Source organism: Arachis hypogaea, chromosome 1, assembly GCF_003086295.3.
Source record: "Arachis hypogaea cultivar Tifrunner chromosome 1, arahy.Tifrunner.gnm2.J5K5, whole genome shotgun sequence".
Classification (NCBI taxonomy): domain Eukaryota; kingdom Viridiplantae; phylum Streptophyta; class Magnoliopsida; order Fabales; family Fabaceae; genus Arachis; species Arachis hypogaea.
In genome coordinates, this window is record NC_092036.1 from 101105902 (window position 1) to 101128566 (window position 22665).

The 22665-nt window shown below is 38.2% G+C and overlaps 3 protein-coding genes across 3 annotated transcripts; 2 read left to right on the plus strand and 1 right to left on the minus strand.

The window, feature by feature from the left end:
• Positions 1-3677: 3677 nt before the first annotated feature.
• On the plus strand, positions 3678-5498 carry LOC112703434 (uncharacterized). The gene is made up of 3 exons (XM_025754885.3): positions 3678-4109; positions 4179-4411; positions 4965-5498. The coding sequence occupies exons 1-3, from the start codon at positions 3960-3962 to the stop codon at positions 5305-5307; spliced, it is 726 nt and encodes a 241-aa protein (XP_025610670.1). The 5' UTR covers positions 3678-3959; the 3' UTR covers positions 5308-5498.
• Positions 5499-13760: 8262 nt separating this feature from the next.
• LOC112703445 (GATA transcription factor 15) lies at positions 13761-19358 on the plus strand. The gene is made up of 3 exons (XM_025754896.3): positions 13761-18429; positions 18528-18662; positions 18771-19358. The coding sequence occupies exons 1-3, from the start codon at positions 18409-18411 to the stop codon at positions 19056-19058; spliced, it is 444 nt and encodes a 147-aa protein (XP_025610681.1). The 5' UTR covers positions 13761-18408; the 3' UTR covers positions 19059-19358.
• Positions 19359-21248: 1890 nt separating this feature from the next.
• Positions 21249-22443, minus strand: LOC112703462 (GATA transcription factor 15). The gene is made up of 3 exons (XM_025754918.3): positions 22071-22443; positions 21848-21964; positions 21249-21741 (listed from the first exon to the last, which is right to left on the minus strand). Exons 1-3 carry the CDS (start codon positions 22089-22091, stop codon positions 21466-21468), a joined length of 414 nt encoding a protein of 137 aa, XP_025610703.1. The 5' UTR covers positions 22092-22443; the 3' UTR covers positions 21249-21465.
• Between the last annotated feature and the right edge of the window lie 222 nt (positions 22444-22665).

A 22665-nucleotide genomic window follows, 5' to 3' on the forward strand; every position in this document is an offset into this window, starting at 1 on the left:
AATAATACATTAATAATACATTATGAGGTAGTAGCTTTTTTGTCTGATGATGAACAAGAGGTAGCTTTGTCCCGTTTAGTTTGTAACTAGGACTCTCTTCTTTTGGATTTCTTTACCCCGTTTCTAAACCAAAAAAAAAATGGAATAATACATTAATAAAAATAATTATTTTTTATGTTAATTAGTTAATAATCATCCTAATAAACTGATGTGATTGCACTATTGTGTAAATGTATTATACTATCACATTGACTAAAAAAATTTTAAATTTTTAAATTACTCTATATCCAACTACAATAATTTAAGAAGCATTTATAACTTCTTATTAAATCAAAATAAAAAAAAAGTTAAACTAACCAACATAAAGTCTACTTTTTTTTTGTGTCTAAACAAAATAAGAAAACAAAGCAAACTAACTGAATTGAGTCGGAGTAAATAATTTGCTCAAGATCTTTATTAGGAGAATTTCAAATGACATAATTCTAGTAAACCAAACTTTCATAATGCGCTAACCGATTTACAGCTTTGTTTGCTTCACAACCAACCCATTCAAAATGGACGACCCATCGTTTGGCCAGGAATTCTTTAATCTTAGCAACTAGATCAGAAATATCAGACATGCCACCATAAAAATTATAATACAAAAGATGCAAGATATCCAAACAGTCAATTTCACAGATAATATATTTAATGTCACATTTCTAAACTAGAATAAATTCTCTCCAAACAGCTAATAACTCACATCTAAAAATAGACTAAAAAAAATACTATCCGAACAATTTATCACCCAACGGCTATTAGAATCTCTTCTAAATAAACATATAGTCCAATTTAATAACTAAATAAACAAAATCAAAATACATCAAATGAACATTCTAAAAATATAAACGAATCACTTATATATAATACTTTAACATTTTATATCACGTATATTTAAAGCAAGTATCACCTACAGATTGGTTTATTGGGAAAAATCCTCTGCTAGTGAAACTTAGTCTGCCTGGCACTTTGGCAGCAACTTGACACTGCTGCTATGTGCCGTTTTCTTTCTGCCATTATTGCAGCATAGATGTGATCTCAAGACAGCTCTCCTTTCCAGTTCTATCTCCATATTGGATTTATTTATTTCTTCGAACGATGTTCCTTGGTTGTAGCTCTCAGGTTCCCTTGAACTAGCCATGGTTCTCAGTTTTTGAAGATGCAGAGCCAAGATGCTCAACATTATTGCTATATATGATGCTGAGATCAGTGTCAAAGAATGCTTGGTAATTTATAGCATGGTAGGTGTCTATATTTAAAGTGGTTTTCTTATATATATATCTAAACAAGATGCTATAAGATTAAGATCAAGATCAAGCAGCAAGATTATCTGGGGTGCAGAAACCAGAAAGAATCACTTGTGATATAATTAATGTTCATATTATCTGTGGAATATGTTAATGCTGTTTTACATATTAAGGAAACCTAAATAGTTGATTTAGGGTTTGTTTCGCTGAGCTTCTAAGAAAAGATTTTTTTTTAGTTATTTTTTTTAAAAGATTTTATGAAAAAGTAAAAGTAATTTTATGTTTAGATATCTCATACAAAAAGATTTTTTTATCTATCAATTATATTTAGGTATAACAATATAAAAGTACTTTTTTTATTTATCACATGAAAAACATCTTTTTTTTTAAGGAAAAAAAAATTTTAAAACAAAGATGTAAATGACAGCTTCTCAAAAAATATTTTTTTTTAGTGCTTTTATTTTTACTACTAGAAATTTGCCAAATACGCTAAAAAATAAAAAAAAATCTTTTTTCATTAAAAAATATCTTTTTTTATCAAAATAATGACGTCCAAACAAACACTTAATTTTTAAGTAGCTACATGAAAACCGTGAATCAAGTTTAGTTAGGTAACCATTTTTGTTTATATAACCTTTGAGTTAAAAAAAATTGTAGAATTGTTAAATTACTTATTCTGCATTAAATCAAAGTTCACAAGAACACGACATAAGATCCAAAAATGCTATTATGAAAAAACGGGCCTATAGAGAAAAAAGATTCAAGATCCAAGGAATTTCGAATTCTTTGAAGTTTTGAATTGATACCCTGAAATCATCATATAAAATTTATTTTGAGACCGTAAAGGTTAAAATACATATAACGGATATAACAAAAAGAAAAATCATTATTCAAGCAAAAGGAGAAGAAAATGCTATAGGTATAAGTTTGGTTATTATAGTGACAAGATACATGAACCAACTTAACTATTAGAATATTTTTGTTGATACTTTTTCTGACGTAGTCTTATAGCTGAACAAGTTATTAAGTTTCCATTATTTATCATGAAAGTAAAAAATACTCCAAACATTACCATAATAATAATGTGATGATGATGATGATAATAAAAAGCATAATAAAAGATTACATAGTGGTTAGAGTGGTGGATATGAATTTGTTTTTATTCGATTTGGCAGAAGTTATATATTATTCTTGGAGTAGCACCAATGCTACCGACTTCACATTGCTATTTGTCAATTCCATATAGTTTGGCATCTATTATCATCACTTTTCGAAGCTTATCAGCAATTTCCACCTCATAAAAGTCATTTTTTTTTTCTTCAAAAGAGAGAAATAAAAAAAGACTTTTATAGTTATGCCCAGCCAGCACTTAAAAAAGAATATTGTTGAGGTTGTAAGTTCAAGTAGAATAAGGAAATTGGTGTTATATTTAATTTGCTTCAAATCTGAATAGTAAGGGAGTACAACTTTGACCCACGCTTGCCTTGCCTTTCTTTTTCTCCTCTGTTTGTTCATCAAACATTCTCTTACGCTGTTCACAACTTTTGTTTTTCATTTCCTGTCTAAATAGGGAGAATATTATGTGTTTAATCTTATTAGAATTCATAGACATTCGAAGTTACAAAAAAAGTATAGGTAAAGAATTTTTTAACCAAAAAATTTTAAATAACTGTAATTAATAATTATTAAAATCAGATCCAATCGTTCAGTTCAATTAGATTAATTGAAAAATATCACTAATCGATTTAAATTGATAAATTGGTTTAAGTTATTTGATTTTTTAAATAATAAAATAAAGAAATTTGAAAAATAAAATATATTATTTTAACTAAATTTCACATGTAATTGAGGTCAAAATTAAATAATTAATGGAAGATAACAGTAGAAGAACAAAAACGATAATTTGGAGAATAAATAAAAGTTTTAGAGGTATGTATCAATACATTTATTTATTATTTTATTTACAATTTAAATGAAATATTTTCTGTAAAACTAAGGGGAATGATAAATAAATGTATTGATGCATCACGGTTGATTGTGTGCCTTTAGAACTTGTACTTATTCTTCAAATTATTGACTTTGTTCTTGTACTGCTGTCATATAGGACATGTTGTTAATTATTTAACTTTGACTTTACGGTAGGACTATATTGAAACTAAAATAAAAAATTTTTGGATTTAAATAGAATATTCTAAATCTTAAAGAGTAAAACAAAATTACACCTAAAACGGACCAATTTAATACTTTACTCTTAAATAAATTATCATTTAATGATTTTCAACTATTAACTTCAGACACGAAGAGAACTCCATATGAATTTCTGCTAGTTTGAGAACCGATTCTGTTCTTAGAATGTTGTATTATATATAACGATTGTGGCTCATTGACCATGAGAAAGAGAAAACCGAATTAACTGATGAATTGAGGAGAGGCATAAGAGGTTGAGGACGTGGTTGTTGAATGATGAGTCATGAGTCTGGCTTTATTTATTAATTAAGAAAAAAAATTGGCATGTGTGATGAGTGTGAATGCTAATTCGTATTAAAATCCACACACATATGACATTATATTGGGAATCTTGGGGCTTCATCAAGCTTCAAGTAACCTTTGCTCCAAGCAATTCTTCTTCCTTCATACAAATCCATCTCTTGTAAGACACAATTCAATTCAAGAATGGCAGTTACACATGCTGATCTCGAACCAAACACAGGGAAGACATGTTTGATGAGCAGCAAAACTGGTGTGTTCCTCGTACTTGTCACAATCCTATTGGGACTCTCCTCCTTCACTCTCTGCCTCATAGCAGAAGCCACACGTTCTCAGGTACATAATAATAATAATCATATTAATTACTCAAATCTCTTAATTAATATATAATTAATGATATGGCAGGTGACATGGATGAACACAAGAAAAACAGAATGTGTATACAGAAGTAGCGGGAAAACGCCATTGGTATGTGCTGCTTGTGCTTTTGTTGTGCTAGCAATCGCCATGGTTATGGAGCATACTTATCTCTTAATCGCAGTTAGTAAATCATCTCCAACCTTACTTCACTTGGATCCTGAATCCCCTTCTGCCAACTCCTTAGCCTCCCATGCTGGATTTTTCTTCATCGCTACCTGGTAACACTCTTTCCTTCTTCCTTTCGTGCTTTAATGTTCATTTCTAGTAAACTTTAGAAATTTAGAAAATCATATTCAAATTAAACCAGACTTCAATTAAATAACTAAACCTTAAATTTATGGTTGAAAGTAATAATGGAACTAGAATAGTAGAAGCGGAGAGAAGGAAGTATGTGGGATTATTGGAGAAAATTAAAGCACATTTACTAAAAAGATAAGAAGGAATAAATGCTGATAATGATTTTGCATATGGTGCAATAATTCCAAAATTAAATAATTATAATGCAAATATCATATATGCATATATATTAAAGAATTTAATTTTAATATATTGCTAATATAAAATAATTATATATATTAATTATAAAAGATATAGATATAATTACAAATAAATAAATAACATATGATATACAATTAATTATTAATTTTTAGTGTACAGCATAAACTTTAAATTCTGAATGAAATGAAGCACTCTACTTAGGTTGTTGCATCAGTGAAAACAACATGAAACCTAACACGTGTCAGATTGCATATGTTGTTATGTTGGATATAGGATATGTTTTGCGATTGGGGAGATTCTGCTGCTAGCAGGAGTGAGTGTAGAATCAGGGCATCTCAAGAATTGGTCAAAGCCAAGACACACATGCCACGTCATCAGAAGAGGCTTGTTCTCTTGTGCTGCTGTCTTTGCTTTGACCACAGTTTCCTTAGCTTCTGCCTTATACCTCATAGCAGTTCGTGCCCAAAGGTTGTCACGCCAACTAGAACAACATTCTAGAACCCAAGTTCTTCACACATCTGAAGCCATTGTAGTATTTCATGACCATGCCAATGCTTCTCCTTCTCCACCTCAACCAACGAAAGACACTACACTATTTTCCGTCTACAAATTATAGTGAAATTTGAGGTAGGTTTCACAGAGTGGTTTATGGAGAGAGAAAAAAATGAGAGGAAAAATGGGATAACATGATGAGTTTTGATCAAAATGCTAACTATGTAAACATCATTACTATAGCTGCTGATATATTGAGAAAGTCTTGAATCTTCTACAGAAGAAAGAAAAAAAAAATCTTCCACTCGTAGGAAATTTCTGTGCTGGTATGGTTTTAAAGTTTATGTTATTTTTTAATTGAACAATTTAAAAGAAGTCCCAATTTTTTTTCTTTAACAATGGGCTAATACTATGTCATAACTAATTGAAATTAATAAATCAATGGGACGGTATTAAAATGATAAAACGGCTACAAGTAAAATCCAATTTATATGCCAAGGCTGGGCTTGGCCTTAAAATTATAGCAACTGAAGAATCAAGAATGATTCAGAGTCTGTATAAACTGTTTGCATTCGAATTTTTTTTGGGTTTACAAAGGGCCCTAAGGCCCAAACAGAAACCTAAGCTAAAGTGCTAAACAGTAACTGGAGGGATAGCAACCCCCATATCATCACTCATAACTAGCCTCTGGTTCATCCCTGGAGGGGGGAATTGCAGTATTTAATAGAATTATTTCAAGTTTCTAGCGTATGAAGCTTGACGGAACTTTTTAGTTTATCTAATATTCAGGTCCAATTTAGTAGGTGACTAGGTATGTAACTTTTCTTCAACTTAGTCCCATTATTTGTCCGAGTTAGTGAGATATGGCTCAATGTTTGCATGTTTAAATTGACACTCTATTATTCTATCATAAAAAAAATTGACACTCTATTTGCATCCATAACTAGGAAAAAAAAAACTTTATTTGTGATAGTAGACTTTGATTGCAAGAAGTCTACCCATTGGTAAAGAATTTTGAAAATGAATAAATTGTAGTCCCATTTTCATCTTTTCAAGTTTTTTTTTTTTTATGATGAACAATCAATATCTCCATCTGCATGATTGACAATTTATAGATATCCTAAATAAAATGCTAAGTAGACAACCAAAAAAAATAATATTCTACCCATCATTAGACTACACATAAATTTTTAGAAATATCTCAGTGATCAAGTATAAAAAAATAAAAGTATAAATAGAAATCTTTATACTCAGCAAAAGAAGAACCAAACCAAATCCTAATAGAGACTTAGGTTCAAAAAAATCAGAATAAAATTGAACAAAACAAAGGTTAATCCAATAACATATATAGATTGCCAAAATATCATTAAAAAAAATAAATTTTTTCGTCATTAATTTTGTCGAGTAAACGAAGAACCTTTATACCTGTTACGGTGGGTAACCGGAGATTAACAGAATAGATGACGTTGGTTGGCCCAATCGCCCGCGGATGGTAGTCTCCGAGCTGGTTCGCACGCTGGAGCCTCCTTCCGACTTGTGTGCGTGAGAGAATGGGGGGTGGTACCTGCAAAGACACTCCGATGCCTAAGTTAGCAAGGGCGTTAGCAGGTCTAGAGAGTATTGGGCATAGAGATACCTGAGGGGTGTCAGTGTATTTATAGTGGTGAGCCAATAACCACCGTTGGAGTAGTGCCGTATCTTTTGGGTGTTAACCGCCCCTCTATCTTAGGGAGGTTAAGATATGGCTTGATGAAGCGGTTAGAGAGATTTTAGGGGCGGTTACTCATTCAAATGAGTGTTTATCCGCCAGCTAACCTCATCTCCGACTTCTTCGAAGTAAGTCGTAGTCAACACCGACTTCTTATATGAAGGTCGGTGCTTAGTTAGGCTTAATTCTTCGGATTAAGCCTTTCTATTTGGACCTGGGCCTTTATCATTGGGCCAGGGTATGAACAGTGCCCCTACTTGAGCCCAAGATCTCTTTAGAGCTTTGGGTTCAAGTATTCAACTCGGATTCGTAGCCAACTTTCTTGGAGGAAACACGGGTTTTTAAACCGACGTGATTTTTGTGACCTTTTGTTTCTGACAGTTACGTCTATTCAAGCGTCGTGTCCGTTAGGGATGCATTTAGGGATTGATAGCTTTGATAACGGTGCACTCTCATTAATGACTACTCCGTTTTTACCATTATGCCCCTTAGCATGTTTATAAATACTTTCCCTCTCTTTCATTTTTCCGTTTCTGCAATCTTTCAAACTTCTTCTTTCTTTGTTCGTGCTGCATTTATTTGTACTGTGTTCTCGTGCTCCGGAGACTTCTGCTTCTTCCAACCTTCATTTTCAGAAAGTGGTTAGCTTCTTTTTCCTTCTTCGCACTTTTTGTATGACTTTACTTTGTAGAGAAATAGGTTTGTGGACTTTTGCTTGGTTCCTTTTTCTCCTTTCTAAAGACCTTTGTTTTTTATTTTTTCTTTTCTTTTTCCCTTTGTAGGTTTCTTCATTTTTTCTTAGAGAAAGAAAATGGCCTCCGTAGATTGGGTCGATGTTACTGTTCTAGGGGAGGAGCCGTTGGTTGATGCGGAGTTTATTACTCATCTTCGCACCCACCACCGGCTCTGTACTTCGGACGAGGATGAGCCTAAGTATGAATTGCTGGTTCCTGGTTCAGAGGACCGAGTTTGTCATGGGAGAGCCAACGAAACGGCTCCCCATTTCTTCTTTATGTATGAGTGCATGATCACCCGTCTGGGCGTCTTTCTACCCTTTTCAGATTTTGAGATATCTGTTTTGCAGCATTGTCGGGTTGCCCCTACCCAGCTTCATCCCAACTCTTGGGGTTTCTTGAAAATTTATCAGTTTATTAGCCATGCTCTGGATTTTCCGACCTCTCTGAAAATCTTTTTCCATCTTTTTCATATGACCAAGCCTTTTAGTGGGCTGAACAATAAACAACAATGGGTTTCCTTCCGAGCCATACAAGGTCGGAGGATTTTTACCCTTTTCGACGAATCTTTTTATGACTTTAAAAATTTCTTTTTCAAAGTGCAAGTTGTAGAGGGTCATCACCCCTTTTTTCTGGATGATAATTCTTCTCCTCGCTTTCCTTTATACTGGCTGGAGGCCTCCCCTTGTGAGAAATATGGTCTGGATGACCTGGATGAAGTAGAGGCTGCCGTTGTGGGGTTCCTCCGAGAAGTATGGGGGAGGGCCCCATATTTGGATACTAAAAGGTTTCTCCAAGGGTCTCCAGCCTTTATCCAATCGCAGCTAGGTAGTTTTATCTTGTCTGTTAGATTTCCGACTTGTTAAATGAAAGCCCGACTTGTTTGATTCTTTAGCTATTGTTTTCTTTTTTAGAAATGGCAAAGACAAATGCTCAAGAATCTTTCCAGAGGGTCCAGGAGGCTAAAGCTAAGTCCCGCGCTCGGGCTGGTGGTGCCAGGGTTATCTCTCCTCCTCCTCCTCCTCGGAACGTTGGGACTCTTTCCAATCCCATGGTGATTTCTTCTTCAGCTCCCTCCCAGCCGCCCCCCGTCGTCCGACCTTCCCCTGATCCCAAGAAATGCAAGACCTTAGAGTCTGGTTCTTCTGGTGAGGTTAAGGCGGATGCTCTTGCGTTCGTCTGAAAGAATATCTATCCTCATGCTCGTATAGGCATGGATGATATGTCTGTTCGGAGCCACCTTACCACTATGATCGAGGAGAGTCTCAAAGCGGCGGGGGTCTGTGGCAAGCTCTTGGATATTTTCGAAAAGGCTCCTCTCAGCTCTTTAGGGATGACCTCGAGGGTCGAGGAGCTGGAAGGAAGGCTTCGTGCATATCAAGAGCATGAGGGAGAGTTGAGGAAGGAAATTGCCAAGCTGAGGGAGGAGAGAGATACCCTCCGGGAGAAAGGGAAGGCTTTGCAGGCCCAATGCAACATGGAGATGGATCTGAGGAAAACAGCGCAGGCCAGCTATCAAAGCTTATTCAAAGATCTTGTGTCTGTGAAGACTGACCTGTTGAATTCTCGGAAAGCATATGAGGAGTTGGAGGACTCTATTGCCGATGGTGCCGAGGAGTCTTGGAGGATCTTCCTGGAGCAGGTCAGAGTTATTGCTCCCGACTTGGATCTTTCTCCTTTACATCCCGACAAAGTTGTTATTGACGATGCCATTGTAGATCCTCCTGTCCCCGTAATCGTTTCTGAGTCAGAGTTGAAGACTCGGGGGCAGAGGATTATTGAGTCTCCTCCTCGTTCTAAAGACGCTCCGAGTTCTTCAGCAGCTCCTCCAATCTCTTCATCTCCCATGGATGCTTCTGGTGGCGCTCCTCTCGATTCTGGTGGTGGCGATCCGTCTGTTGTGAAAAAATGATCTTTGGCTATTTGGGGGTCCGGCCTGTGGCCCCCCCCATTTTTAAACTCTTTATTTATTTATAACTGGTTGTGTGGTTTGAACAATTTCTTCTGGCCTCCCCAGGCCGTAAACAAAATATTTTAAAAAATACCCTTTTTTGATGAGGGTTTTTAAGTTAACAAAATGGATACCCTTTTAGGATAAGGGTTTAGATTACCTTATGCGTGTATGCTTTTTGGTTTTTTGAAGTCCCCTTGATCTTTTCTTGAAAACCTTTTCTTTTGGCTTGTTTGTTTTTCTGAGCTTCTTGTTTAAGGACTTTTGGGACAGCCTTTAAACTTTTCCTAGGTTTTCCAATCTCTTTTTGTTATCTCCTATACTCGACTTTGTTTTAGCGAGTTTTTGTGACTTAGGTTATTTTTGCGATACGTTTCTCTTATACTCGGTTCTTCGCTCCGATTTACGGGTCGGAGTATTTCCGAGCTTTTCTACTCGGGTTCTCATTTCGACTTACGAGTCGGATTGTCCCCGAGTTTTCACGTTCAACTCATATAACCTCTTTACACCGACTTGTACCTCGTCGTTTTATCCTGACGACCATCTAGGTCGGTTCATGGGATTTTCACGTTTTGTCGAGCTTAAGTCGGCGCGTTTCGTAGAAAGACTTATAAAAAATAAAAAGGATTTTATAAGAGATATTGTAGATGAAAAAGATCTTTATTTATTGGGGAGGTACCTTCTTGCTACTAAGGGTTTTTATAGCCTATCTTCCCTTAGCCTCTACTATGATGCCTCGTTAAAAACCCTTCTTCAGAAAAAACCCTTTTAGGAAAAAATCATGAAGTTGGGAAAAGAGTACATCAGGGAGTAGAGTTCGCTTTTAACTGTAGTACCTTTTCATATTACAAGCATGCCACGACCTTGGTAATTCAGTGCCGTTCAGGTCGGTTACTTTATAATAACATTTTCCTAAAACTTCATTGACTGTGTATGGTCCCTTCCAATTTGCGGCGAGCTTTCCTTCTCCTGATTTGTTGACTCCAATGTCGTTTCTGATTAAGACCAAGTCATCAGGGGCGAATGTTCTTCGAATGACTTTTTTGTTGTACCTTGTAGTCATCCTTTGTTTCAAGTCTGCTTCTCTTATCTGGGCATCTTCTCGGACTTCGGGGAGCAAGTCGAGCTCCTCTTTGTGTCCCTGTACGTTTCCGACCTCGTCATGGAGAACTACCCTTGGGCTTTGCTCATTGATTTCTATTGGTATCATGGCTTCTACGCCATAGACTAGTCGGAAAGGTGTTTCCCCCGTGGCGGATTGGGGGGTTGTCCTATAAGCCCATAGCACCTGAGGGAGCTCTTCAGCCCAAGTTCCTTTTGCTTCCTGTAGTCTCTTCTTTAGCCCTGCCAGTATGACTTTGTTGGCTGCCTCGGCTTGCCCATTGGCTTGTGGGTGCTCTACCGAGGTGAACTGATGTTTGATTTTCATACTAGCTACTAAGCTTCTGAAGGCAGCATCGGTGAATTGGGTTCCATTATCTGTAGTAATGGAATAAGGTATCCCATATCTTGTGATGATGTTCTTGTAGAGAAACCTGCGACTTCTTTGAGCGGTGATGGTGGCCAATGGTTCTGCTTCTATCCACTTTGTGAAGTAATCTATTCCCACGATTAGGTATTTGACTTGTCCTGGCGCTTGGGGAAAAGGACCTAACAAATCCATTCCCTATTTTGCAAAAGGCCATGGAGAAGTGATACTGATGAGCTCTTCTGGTGGAGCCACGTGGAAATTCGCATGTATCTGACATGGTTGACACTTTTTCACAAATTCTGTGGCATCTTTCTGCAAGGTCGGCAAGTAGAATCCAACTGGGATTATTTTTCTGGCTAGTGACCTTGCTCCGAGATGATTTCCGCAGATCCCACTATGTACTTCCTCCAATACCTCGGGAGTTTTTGAGGTCGGTACGCACTTTAACAATGGCGTTGATATCCTCCTTCTATAGAGGACATTTCTTACCAAGGTGTAGTGTTGTGCTTCCCTTCGGATCTTTTTAGCTTCTTTCTCCTCCTTAGGGAGGACGTCGAATTTTATGTATTCGACTAGAGGGTTCATCCATCCGAGGTTTAAACCTGTTACCTCAAGTACTTCTTGCTTGTCTTCTGTTTTTGCTACGGAGGGTTCTTGGAGGGTTTCTTGAATCAGGCTTCTGTTGTTCCCTCCTGGTTTGGTACTTGCTAACTTGGACAGGGCGTCTGCTCTGCTGTTTAAGTCCCGAGTTATGTGTTTAACCTCGGTTTCTGCAAAATGCCCGAGGTGTTCCAGAGTTTTGTCCAAGTACCTCTTCATGTTTGGGTCATTTGCCTGATATTCTCCACTTATCTGGGAGGTCACCACCTGTGAGTCGCTGTATATCCTTACCTTTGTAGCACTGACTTCTTCTGCCAACTTTAGTCTGGCGATCAAGGCTTCATATTCTGCCTGATTATTTGAAGCCGGAAATTCAAATTTTAAGGAAACCTCTATCTGGGTTCCTCTTTCATCTACCAATATTATACCTGCACCGCTTCCTGTTTTGTTGGAGGATCCGTCTACATAGAGTTCCCATGTAGTCGGTTTTTCCTCTTGATCCCCTGCGTATTCCGCCACGAAGTCGGCGAGGCATTGTGCTTTAATTGCTGTCCGAGTTTCATATCTCAAATCGAACTCGGAAAGTTCTATTGCCCATTGAACCATTCTTTCTGCAACATCCGTCTTTTGGAGGATTTGCTTCATGGATTGGTTCGTACGGACTCGTATTGTGTGAGCTTGAAAGTAAGGTCGTAGCCTTCGTGAGGCTATTACTAAGGAGTAGGCAAACTTTTCTAGTTTGTGGTACCTTAGTTCAGGGCCTTGTAGTACTTTACTGATAAAGTAGACTGGATGTTGTCCGACCTCGTCTTCTTTTATCAGGGCTGACGAGACAGCCCTGTATGCTACGGATAGGTACAGAACGAGGTCTTTCCCCGGTACTGGTCGGGTTAGGATAGGAGGTTGGCTTAAAAACTTTTTGAACTCCTGGAACGCCTCCTCGCATTCAGGAGTCCATTTGAACTGGCATCCCTTTCTTAATAAGGAAAATAGTGGAAGGGATTTTAGCGCCGATCCCGCCAGAAATCTAGAGAGGGCTGCAAGTCGGCCATTGAGCTGCTGGACTTCTCTCAAACAAGTCGGGCTTTTCATTTCTAAGACGGCTCTACACTTGTCGGGATTGGCTTCAATCCCTCTTTGTGTCAGCATAAACCCTAGAAATTTTCCTGCCTCCACCGCGAAGGCGCACTTTGCGGGATTTAGCCTCATCCCATGCAGCCTTATGGTGTCGAAAACTTGTGAGAGGTCGGACAAGAGGTCGACTTCCTTCTTGGTTTTTACTAGCATGTCGTCGACGTATACTTCCATTAGGTTCCCCAGGTGGGGGGAAAATACTTTATTCATCAACCTTTGATATGTGGCTCCTGCATTCTTCAATCCGAATGGCATGACCACGTAGCAGAAGTTGGCTCTAGGTGTGATGAATGAAGTTTTCTCCTGGTCTGGCTCATACATCGGGATTTGATTATATCCCGAGTAGGCGTCCATGAACGATAAGTATTGGTACCCCGAGCTGGAATCCACTAGGGTATCAATACTTGGTAGGGGATAAGGGTCCTTGGGACATGCCTTATTTAAATCGGTATAGCCGACACACATTCTCCATTTGCCATTCTATTTTTTGACTAGCACTACATTGGCTAGCCATGTTGGGTACTTGACCTCTCTGATAAAGCCGGCTTCCAGGAGCGCCTGTACTTGCTCTTCTACTATTAGGGCTCGTTTTGGACCGAGCTTGCGTCTTCTTTGTTGTACGGGTTGAGACCCTGGATAAACCGAGAGCTTATGGGACATGAACTCAGGGTCAATCCCAGGCATGTCAGAGGCCTTCCAGGCGAAGAGGTCGGAATTATCTCTTAGGAGTTTTGCCAACCCTTGTTTTAGAGTTTCCTCTAGGTCGGCTCCTATATAAGTGTTTTTCCCTTCCTCTTCGCCGACCTGTATCTCCTCGGTTTTTCCTCCCGATTGTGGTCGCAACTCTTATCTGGCCCTTGCGCCGCCGAGCTCTATTGTGTGAACTTCTCTGTTCTTTCCTCTCAGATTTAGGCTTTCATTGTAACATTTTCTTGCCAATTTTTGGTCTCCCCTTACCGTTGCTATCCCCGCTGAGGTCGGGAATTTCATGCAGAGGTGGGGAGTGGATACCACAGCTCCGAGCCGATTAAGGGTAGCTCTGCCGATTAAAGCATTATATGCTGACCCCACGTCGATGACTATGAAGTCTATGCTCAGAGTCTTTGATTTTTCCCCTTTTCCAAAAGTGGTGTGAAGGGGCAAAAATTCTAGTGGTTTTATTGGCGTGTCCCCTAATCCGTATAGGGTGTCGGGGTAGGCTCTCAACTCTTTCTCACCTAACCCTAGTTTGTCGAAAGCAGGCTTAAAGAGAATGTCTGCCGAGCTTCCTTGGTCTACTAGGGTTCTGTGGAGATGGGCATTTGCTAGGATCATAGTTATTACCACTGGATCGTCGTGTCCAGGGATTATTCCTTGCCCATCTTCTTTTGTGAATGAAATGGTAGGAAGGTCGGGTGACTCCTCCCCGACCTGGTAGACTCTTTTGAGATGTCTTTTGCGAGAGGATTTGGTGAGTCCCCCTCCCGCAAACCCTCCTGAGATCATATGGATATGTCTTTCTGGAGTCTGCGGTGGTGGGTCTCTTCTATCCATATCATCTCGCTTTCTCTTTCCATGACTGTCCGACCTTTCTATGAGATATCTATCAAGCCGACCTTCTCTGGCCAGCTTTTCCATCACATTTTTAAGATCGTAGCAGTCGTTTGTGGAGTGACCATATATTTTATGGTACTCACAGTAATCGCTGCGGCTCCCCCCTTTTTTATTTTTAATGGGTCTAGGGGGTGGCAGTCTTTCAGTGTTGCAAATTTCTCTGTATACATCCACTATAGAAACTTTCAGGGGAGTATAAGAGTGATATTTCCTTGGCCTCTCGAGACCGAGTTCTTCCTTTTTCTTGGTTTCCCTTTCCCTCTCTTTTGTTAAGGGAGGGACCCCAGGTCGCCAGCTCAGGTCTCTCAATTTGGAATTTTCCTCCATATTGATGTACTTTTCAGCTCTTTCTTGTACATCACTTAGAGAAACGGGGTGTCTTTTAGATATGGACTGTGAGAAGGGACCTTCTCTGAGTCCATTGACTAACCCCATTATGACTGCCTCTGTGGGCAGGTCTTGAATCTCCAAACATGCTTTGTTTAACCTTTCCATATAGGCTCGTAAAGATTCTCCGACCTCCTGTTTTATTTCCAGGAGGCTCGGTGCATGTTTCACTTTGTCTTTCTGGATTGAGAACCTCATCAAAAACTTCCTTGAGAGGTCTTCAAAGCTAGTAACCGACCTCGGGGGGAGGCTGTCGAACCACTTCATCGCTGCTTTTGATAGAGTGGTCGGAAAAGCTTTGCATCGCGTAGCGTCGGAAGCATCGGCTAGATACATCCGACTTTTGAAATTACTCAGGTGATGCTTTGGATCCGTGGTTCCATCGTAGAGGTCCATGTCAGGGCTTTTAAAGTTCCTCGGAACCTTTGCTCTCATTATGTCCTCGCTAAAAGGATCCTCCCCACCTAAAGGCAGTTCTTCTTGTTCATCACGGGAGTTACGACCTTTGAGGGTGGATTCTAATTTCAAGAGTTTTCTTTCCAACTCTTTTCGTCGTTCCATCTCCTCTTTTAGGCTCTTTTCGGTTTCCTTTTTCCGCTCCCGCTCTTGTTCTAACTGTTCCAGGCGGCTGTGGATTAACCCCATGAGTTCAGTTACGTGGGATGGTCCTCCTTTCTCTGACTCGCGCCCTTCTGAGGAGTTTACCTTCGGGTTTTTTACCCCGGAGGTGCCTTCTCTATGCTGATTATCCACTTCCTGGTGGAGGGCGAGGTCCACATCGTTATTGCCTGTGTCCAGATTCTCTTGCTCAGAGTCTGTCTCCACATGGCCTTCTTCGTGGGATCTGTCCGCCATCGATGGATGATCTCTCGGGTCCCCGGCAACGGCGCCAATGTTACGGTGGGTAACCGGAGATTAACAGAATAGATGACGTTGGTTGGCCCAATCGCCCGCGGATGGTAGTCTCCGAGCTGGTTCGCACGCTGGAGCCTCCTTCCGACTTGTGTGCGTGAGTGAATGGGGGGTGGTACCTGCAAAGACACTCCGATGCCTAAGTTAGCAAGGGCGTTAGCAGGTCTAGAGAGTATTGGGCTTAGAGATACCTGAGGGGTGTCAGTGTATTTATAGTGGTGAGCCAATAACCACCGTTGGAGTAGTGCCGTATCTTTTGGGTGTTAACCGCCCCTCTATCTTAGGGAGGTTAAGATATGGCTTGATGAAGCGGTTAGAGAGATTTTAGGGGTGGTTACTCATTCAAATGAGTGTTTATCCGCCAGCTAACCTCATGTCCAACTTCTTCGAAGTAAGTCGTAGTCAACACCGACTTCTTATATGAAGGTCGGTGCTTAGTTAGGCTTAATTCTTCGGATTAAGCCTTTCTATTTGGACGTGGGCCTTTATCATTGGGCCAGGGTATGAACAACAGGGTATGAACAACACCCATTCTCAACCTCCATGCTTGTCTATAAACACTCCGTTATAAACAAAACATCACCACAAACACTCAATCTCCAACAACTTTTATTGCGTTTGACCCATGGAAGAAATTTGTTTGTTTGTGTGTGTTTAAAGCTCAATAGAGAAGAAGAAGACAAAATGATAAAAAAAAGGCTTAATGTTTTAGTATGGAAATATCTCAAACGACCTCATTTCAAGCTTTATTTAGCGTTAAAAATACGTGCGACTTCTTTTGGCTATGTCCAGTATAGTAAAGGTTAGGTTACGTCATTAATCGCGTTGAGTTTTGGTGACGAAAAATATATGAGAGAATCAAAAAGACTAATGTGGTGCATTTTTTTTTGAATTTGGAGTCCAAATTAAATAATAACCATTAAAATTTTAAAGATTAAATCAGTACAATTTGCTAATTTCGTAAATTAAAATGAAACTTAGTTCTAGTAGATAACTAGGTATGTAAAAAGAAACTTTTATTTATGATAGTTGACTTTAATTGTAAGAACCCATAAACTAATAAAGACTTTTAGAAGGTGAATGAAATGAGTCCCATTCTTATATTTCTAAAATTTCTATGATGGAACCTTATGTCCATCAATACTTCCATCTCTATGATTGAAAATTTATAGGTATTCTAAATAGACAACACAAAAATGAATGTTCTACCCATCATTAGACCACAGATAAACTCATTTGTTGCAAGAAGTCCATCCATTGGTAAAGAATTTTGAAGATGAATTGAGGCACCATGTGAAAGCTTTTGAATTGAACCAATTTGAGCTCAATTGGCAACACTAAAGACCACTAAAATATAGCACGATTCCGTGGCTCATTCAATGAGCTATTTTACCTCCGGACTCAAGAATTTGACGCTAATCTCTTCATGAGCTCATTCTTCCATTTTTTCTTCTTGTTTTTTGGGTGGTTATTTAGACTCTTTTTTATGGTTGGTTGCTGTTATTCAAGTTGCTAATGATCATATAAAAAATTTACTTAAATAAGTTCTTTTTTTTTTTGGCCAAATTCCAAGTCTTCAACCTTTAACTATACATCAAATACTACTCTTATCAAATTAGCATTTCCCATTTACATGAAATCATCAATTTGAAATAAAATAAGAAATTGACTTGAGACTTGAGAATGGCCATAGCTTCGCAAAATATATATGATCCGTCAGTCAACTTTCCTCATGAATCCTAAATTCGAAATGGATTTTATGTTTAGAGACAGATAATGACAACCACTATCAAATAAGAACTCAAGGGGTGCAGATGACTGTGGTCAAGGGTTTAAGTCAGAGCTTTTAGCCTTTTACATGTTTTGGTTTTACTAATTAAATCTATTATAATATATGGTGTTGGTACTTGAGAATTAATATAAGGTGATTGGGTTGAATGATTTGTCTTAATGAAAGCTCCTTTAATTTTGTTTACATTCAAAAGTTGAATGAGACACATCACACTGTGAGAATAAGGCATTCTTTTTTCACACTGTCCTAATATGAATATAATAGAACCAAAGCTCTCATTTACTCCGAGAGCATTTAAGAAATATATTAATGCATTTTTCTATTTAATAAAATTTATTAGTTTTTTAATTTAATTTAATTAAATGAATAACAAAAACAAGAAACCAATTAAATTTATAATAATTTATTGATTAACTATAAATTTTTAAATAAAGGTTAAATTCACAGCAAATTAATCTTTGTCTTATGAAACGAAGGATACCTGGAGGAGAAAAAAGACGCCATTTCCAAAAAGGAGAAAGTTTAATAGTAAGAATAAATGGCGCGTATATATTAATTTGGGGAGTGATTTGGCGGGGGGAATGAGAAGGGCTTTATGGTAATTTTAGAATGCAACGGAGAGTTAGGGTTTTTGTGGTGGCCGTTTTATAAAGGGGGGCTCCTCTTTTTTATTTTTGATTAGATCTGCTGCGGCCGTTGCGCGTGTGTTCCCTTCCCTCTTTCTTTCTTTCTCTCTTTCACTGCCACACTCTCTCATTCTCTTTCCTTTTCGATTCTTCTTCTCACACCACACACTCTCTTCACTCTTCACTCACTCACTGCATGCCTCTTTGCTCTCCACTCACTCCTTCATTTCTCATTCCACTTCTATCTTCTCTTCTCTTTCTCTCTCTCAATTCGATCATTCCATTTGCTCTCAGATCTTGGATACTCCTTTCTCAACATGGTGGATTCAACTGGAAAAGTGAGTACCTATTTACTCTACCTTCACGATTCATGATCCTCCCTCTTTGATTCTCAACTACTCATATCTGATCACCTTAATTTGTGCTCTGATTGCAGGGATCGGACTCCGATGATGCAAGCCCTAACTCCGCCGCCGCAGGTAAAAGTCCAACAACCGAGCAGAAGAAGACGTGCGCCGACTGCGGTACCTCCAAGACTCCTCTATGGAGAGGTGGCCCCGCCGGCCCCAAGGTAACGCCGCCACCTACTCCTACTGCCTCACCTTTCGCGATCTACCAGATCAGCTCACGGAAGCTCTTGATCTTACGTTTCTTACATTTGAATGTGATGTTTTTTCAGTCTCTATGCAATGCCTGCGGGATCAGGAGCCGCAAGAAGAAGAGAGCCATACTCGGAATCGCAAGAGGAACCACCACCACCGACGATGTTAAAAAGGGGAAAAGAAGCAACACCGTCGCCAATAGTAATAATAACAAGTTTGGGGATAGCTTTAGTTTCAAGAAGAGGTGGATCACAATGGCGAGGCAGCGATCGAATCCTGCGCACACCCACAGGAACAAGTTGGGAGAGGAAGAACAAGCTGCTTTCCTGCTCATGTCTCTCTCTTATGGATCCGTTTATGCCTAAGAGAATCTCTTCAATTCTAGAATTATATTAATCAATTAATTAATTAATTAATCAATCAATTACTAAGAATATTGCAGCTAGCTTAGGCTATGATTAGATTTTGTTCTACCATGCACTTGTACCGCCTCCCCCTAACCCCCTTTCTAAGTGTATATGTAATTTGTTTCTATCGATCCATCTTGTTGAGTGTGTGATCATGAATTGTTAACAAAATCATTCAAGTCCAATTTTGGTGATTTACTCATCCTCGTTTCTCATGTTGTAATAAAATTTGACGCTGCGGTCCAATTTTTCCTTTTATTTTTCCTGCATGATCTATTCTATTGGATCAATTTCTGCGGCGTTCAATATGTAAAAGCAAATGTTGCGCTATATTAATCTACATTTAGAATTTGTATGAAATTGAAGCGAGTGTCGATTTGCTTGCTTGACAAAGTTGAAAAGGGCGGGATGCTTTACACATTAGATTTAGTTGATGCCATTGTCCAATGGGATTATTTTTTTGTTCAATAATAGTGCGAATTATTATTTTAGGAAAAAAGTATTTAACGATAATGCTAGAATAGGTCGCAATTGGGGCAAAAACAAAACAAATTTGAATACGAAAGAAAAGGGGAAATCTTAGTTGCCGCTTGTTTGGCTCGTTCTTTTGCCAACAACTATCCTTTATTTGTTAAGGTTTTATTTTTATAAAATATTTTCTAATTTTTGCATATTTTTTATACAATAAACACTTTGAAAACTTGAAAATTTAAATTTTTCAATACATAATTTGTATATTTAACACATTAACAAGATATATGATTTAAGATACATGATATTCAACTTATAAATGTTTTAGCTTTTACTATTCTTGTTTAAACGATGAGGGGAAAAAATGAAAAAGAAGGAACTAGAATTAAAGAATAAATCTTTAATTTAATCCCTAACACTTCTGTTGAAAGATTAAATGCTAATCTCCATTATATAGTTTTAGCACCATTGTTTTCAGCCACCTCTTATCCTTACTTCCAGATTTCGTCTCTTCTATATATACGCTTTCAAGCAGAATTTAGACATAATAAAAGTTATATTTATATTAGTTAATAAAGCTAATTCGAACTACATATGTAAGAGAATAGGTTTATTGAAGTAAAGCCATATTTAGTTAAGATGTAATCTTACCTATTTGTTGGCGTTAAGACAAGGAAAGAAAAGGAAATGACACTATTTTTTTGAAAGAAATATCAATAGATAAAAGAAATCTTCTGACTTGGAAAAGAAATGTTCACTTCTAATCATCTAATGTGAAAGAAAATGAAGGGAAAAGGATCTAAAACGCCATTTGTATCTATATTTTAGTTTTAAGAAAACAATATCTACTAACAATTGCTTTAGAGGTGGGTACTAGTTAAGAATATCATTAAAAAAATTATTAAAAATTAGGATCGTGCTAAGAACATTTGTTAAAATTACTTCTATTAAAAAATTTCAAAGGTTTTCTTCACTAAATACCTTTAACAAGTGGTTTTAAATCAATAAAAAAATTATTAAAAAATATTGAAAAAATAATATATAAATCATAGTAACTAATTTGATAAGTAATTTTTTATTTAAAAGCTCCAACTTTAATAGGCACAAAAGATGCGTACGAGTGAATGACGGTGGCCTTGAAATGTGACGGACAAGGACACAATCACACAATGACACAAGTGTGTGAGTCTGACTGCTGATTCTTGAACCTGAATAGCCTTTGAATGTACATGTTTAATGTTTTCTAGAGTCAAACTAGCGGGAACTATGAATTTCACGTTCCCTCCTCTTTTAAATTTCTTTCCTTTTTGCCACCCTTCTGACTTTTTTGAAATACAAATTAGTGAAATTACACATTACGCAACGGGAAAAAAGATTAGATGAATCAACAAACCTAATCATGAAATTATACCGCCATTTTTTACTTGGGCAAGTCCTTACATCAATTTCACATGTGTATATGACACAACTGATCCCCGATCTATAATTGTCGGTGTTGTAGCCTTGGAAGAAAGAGTTGATAGTGCCTGAAATTAGATTGCAGTGTCAAATTCTTCACAAGAATTTCGGGTGGTTATACTTATACCAACAAAATCGCAATTTAGGGCATGAAAAAGACGATGCAAGAAAAAAACAAGGCGTAACAATGAGAAACATAGATAAATAAAATTACCAAAATTGGACTTGAATGATGATTTCGTTACATTCATTCATGATCACACACTCATCATAAGGAAACAAATTACATATACACTTAGAAAAGGGTTAGGGGGGAAAGCGGTAGTACAGGTACATGGTAGAACAAAATCTAATCTAATCTAATCTAAGTCTAACTAATCTAACTCCAATAAACTCTTAGTAATTAATTAATAAATTCTAGAATTGATAAGGGGATTTAAGCATAAACGGATCCGTAAGAGAGGGACATTAAAAGAACAGCTGCTTGTTCCTCCTCTCCCAACTTGTTCCTGTGGCTGTGCGCAAGATTATTCGATTTCTTCGTCATGACTTGCCTCGCCAATGCCATAAACCGCTGCTTGAAATTCAAGCTATTATTGGCGGCGGTGTTGCTCCTTTTCCCCTTCTTAACATCGTCGGCGGTTCCTCTCGTGATTCCGAGAATGGCTCTCTTCTTCTTCCGGCTCCTGATCCCGCACGCGTTGCATAGAGACTACACAGATCGAAATAGAATGTAAGAAAAGTGAGATCAAGGAATTCCATGAGCTGATCTGGTAGATCGCGGAATGAAATTGAATCGAAACACAAGGCGGCGTTACCTTAGGGCCAGCGGGACCACCTCTCCATAGAGGAGTCTTGGATGTGCCGCAGTCGGCGCACGTCTTCTTCAGCTCGGTGGTTGGACTCTTACCACCGCCGCCGGAGGAGTCCGATCCCTGCATCGCAGCACAAATTAAGGTGATCAGCTATGACTAATTAGTAATCAAAGAGAGAGGATCACGAATCACTGAATCGTGAAGCCAAGAGTAAGTAAGTACTCACTTTTCCAGTTGAATCCACCATTGTTAGGAGGTAGAAGAGAAGATCTGAGGTATAGGATGGAGGTAGGGTGAATCAGAGTCAGAATGAGAAGCGAAATGAGGTCAGAATGTTGGAAATGAAGAGCGGCGGCGGAAGAAGGCGGCGTGCAGTGAAGAGTGAGAAAAGATAACAAGTGAAGAGAAAAGGGGAGGTCTCACCGGCCGCAGCAGATCTAATCACAAAACAAAAAGAGATGCTTCCTCCCTTTATAAAACGCCACCTCAAAAAATATAAAAAGAAAAGAAAAAACCCTAACTCTTCGCTCATTTATTAAAATGACCGTCCTGCCCTTCTCACCCAACTCATCACCCGCCAAACCATTTCTCAATTCATCGAATGCGCGCCACTCAGTTAGTTATTCATTTACTTGCTAATAATATAATTGAACGGTAAAATGCTATAGTAGTTGAAAACTGAAAAGAAAGGCCAAATTATTATTTATTCATTATTACACGTAAAGTAGACACAGCTTTCGTCACTGTATCACTACATCATTATTCAACGCAGTCTTCCCGTATATAGGTTTAATTTGAAAAGGAGGCTGGAATTAAATTAC

Excerpts from the sequence above, each read along its gene's own strand:
- LOC112703434 (XM_025754885.3), top strand. The coding sequence starts at position 3,960 with ATGGCAGTTACACATGCTGATCTCGAACCAAACACAGGGAAGACATGT. Across the intron at positions 4,110-4,178 it reads CAGAAGCCACACGTTCTCAG|GTGACATGGATGAACACAAG; the intron begins GTACATAATAAT and ends ATGATATGGCAG. Across the intron at positions 4,412-4,964 it reads TTTTTCTTCATCGCTACCTG|GATATGTTTTGCGATTGGGG; the intron begins GTAACACTCTTT and ends TGTTGGATATAG.
- LOC112703445 (XM_025754896.3), top strand. The coding sequence starts at position 18,409 with ATGGTGGATTCAACTGGAAAA. Across the intron at positions 18,430-18,527 it reads TGGTGGATTCAACTGGAAAA|GGATCGGACTCCGATGATGC; the intron begins GTGAGTACCTAT and ends CTCTGATTGCAG. Across the intron at positions 18,663-18,770 it reads GTGGCCCCGCCGGCCCCAAG|TCTCTATGCAATGCCTGCGG; the intron begins GTAACGCCGCCA and ends ATGTTTTTTCAG.
- LOC112703462 (XM_025754918.3), bottom strand. The coding sequence starts at position 22,091 with ATGGTGGATTCAACTGGAAAA. Across the intron at positions 21,965-22,070 it reads TGGTGGATTCAACTGGAAAA|GGATCGGACTCCTCCGGCGG; the intron begins GTGAGTACTTAC and ends GCTGCGATGCAG. Across the intron at positions 21,742-21,847 it reads GTGGTCCCGCTGGCCCTAAG|TCTCTATGCAACGCGTGCGG; the intron begins GTAACGCCGCCT and ends CGATCTGTGTAG.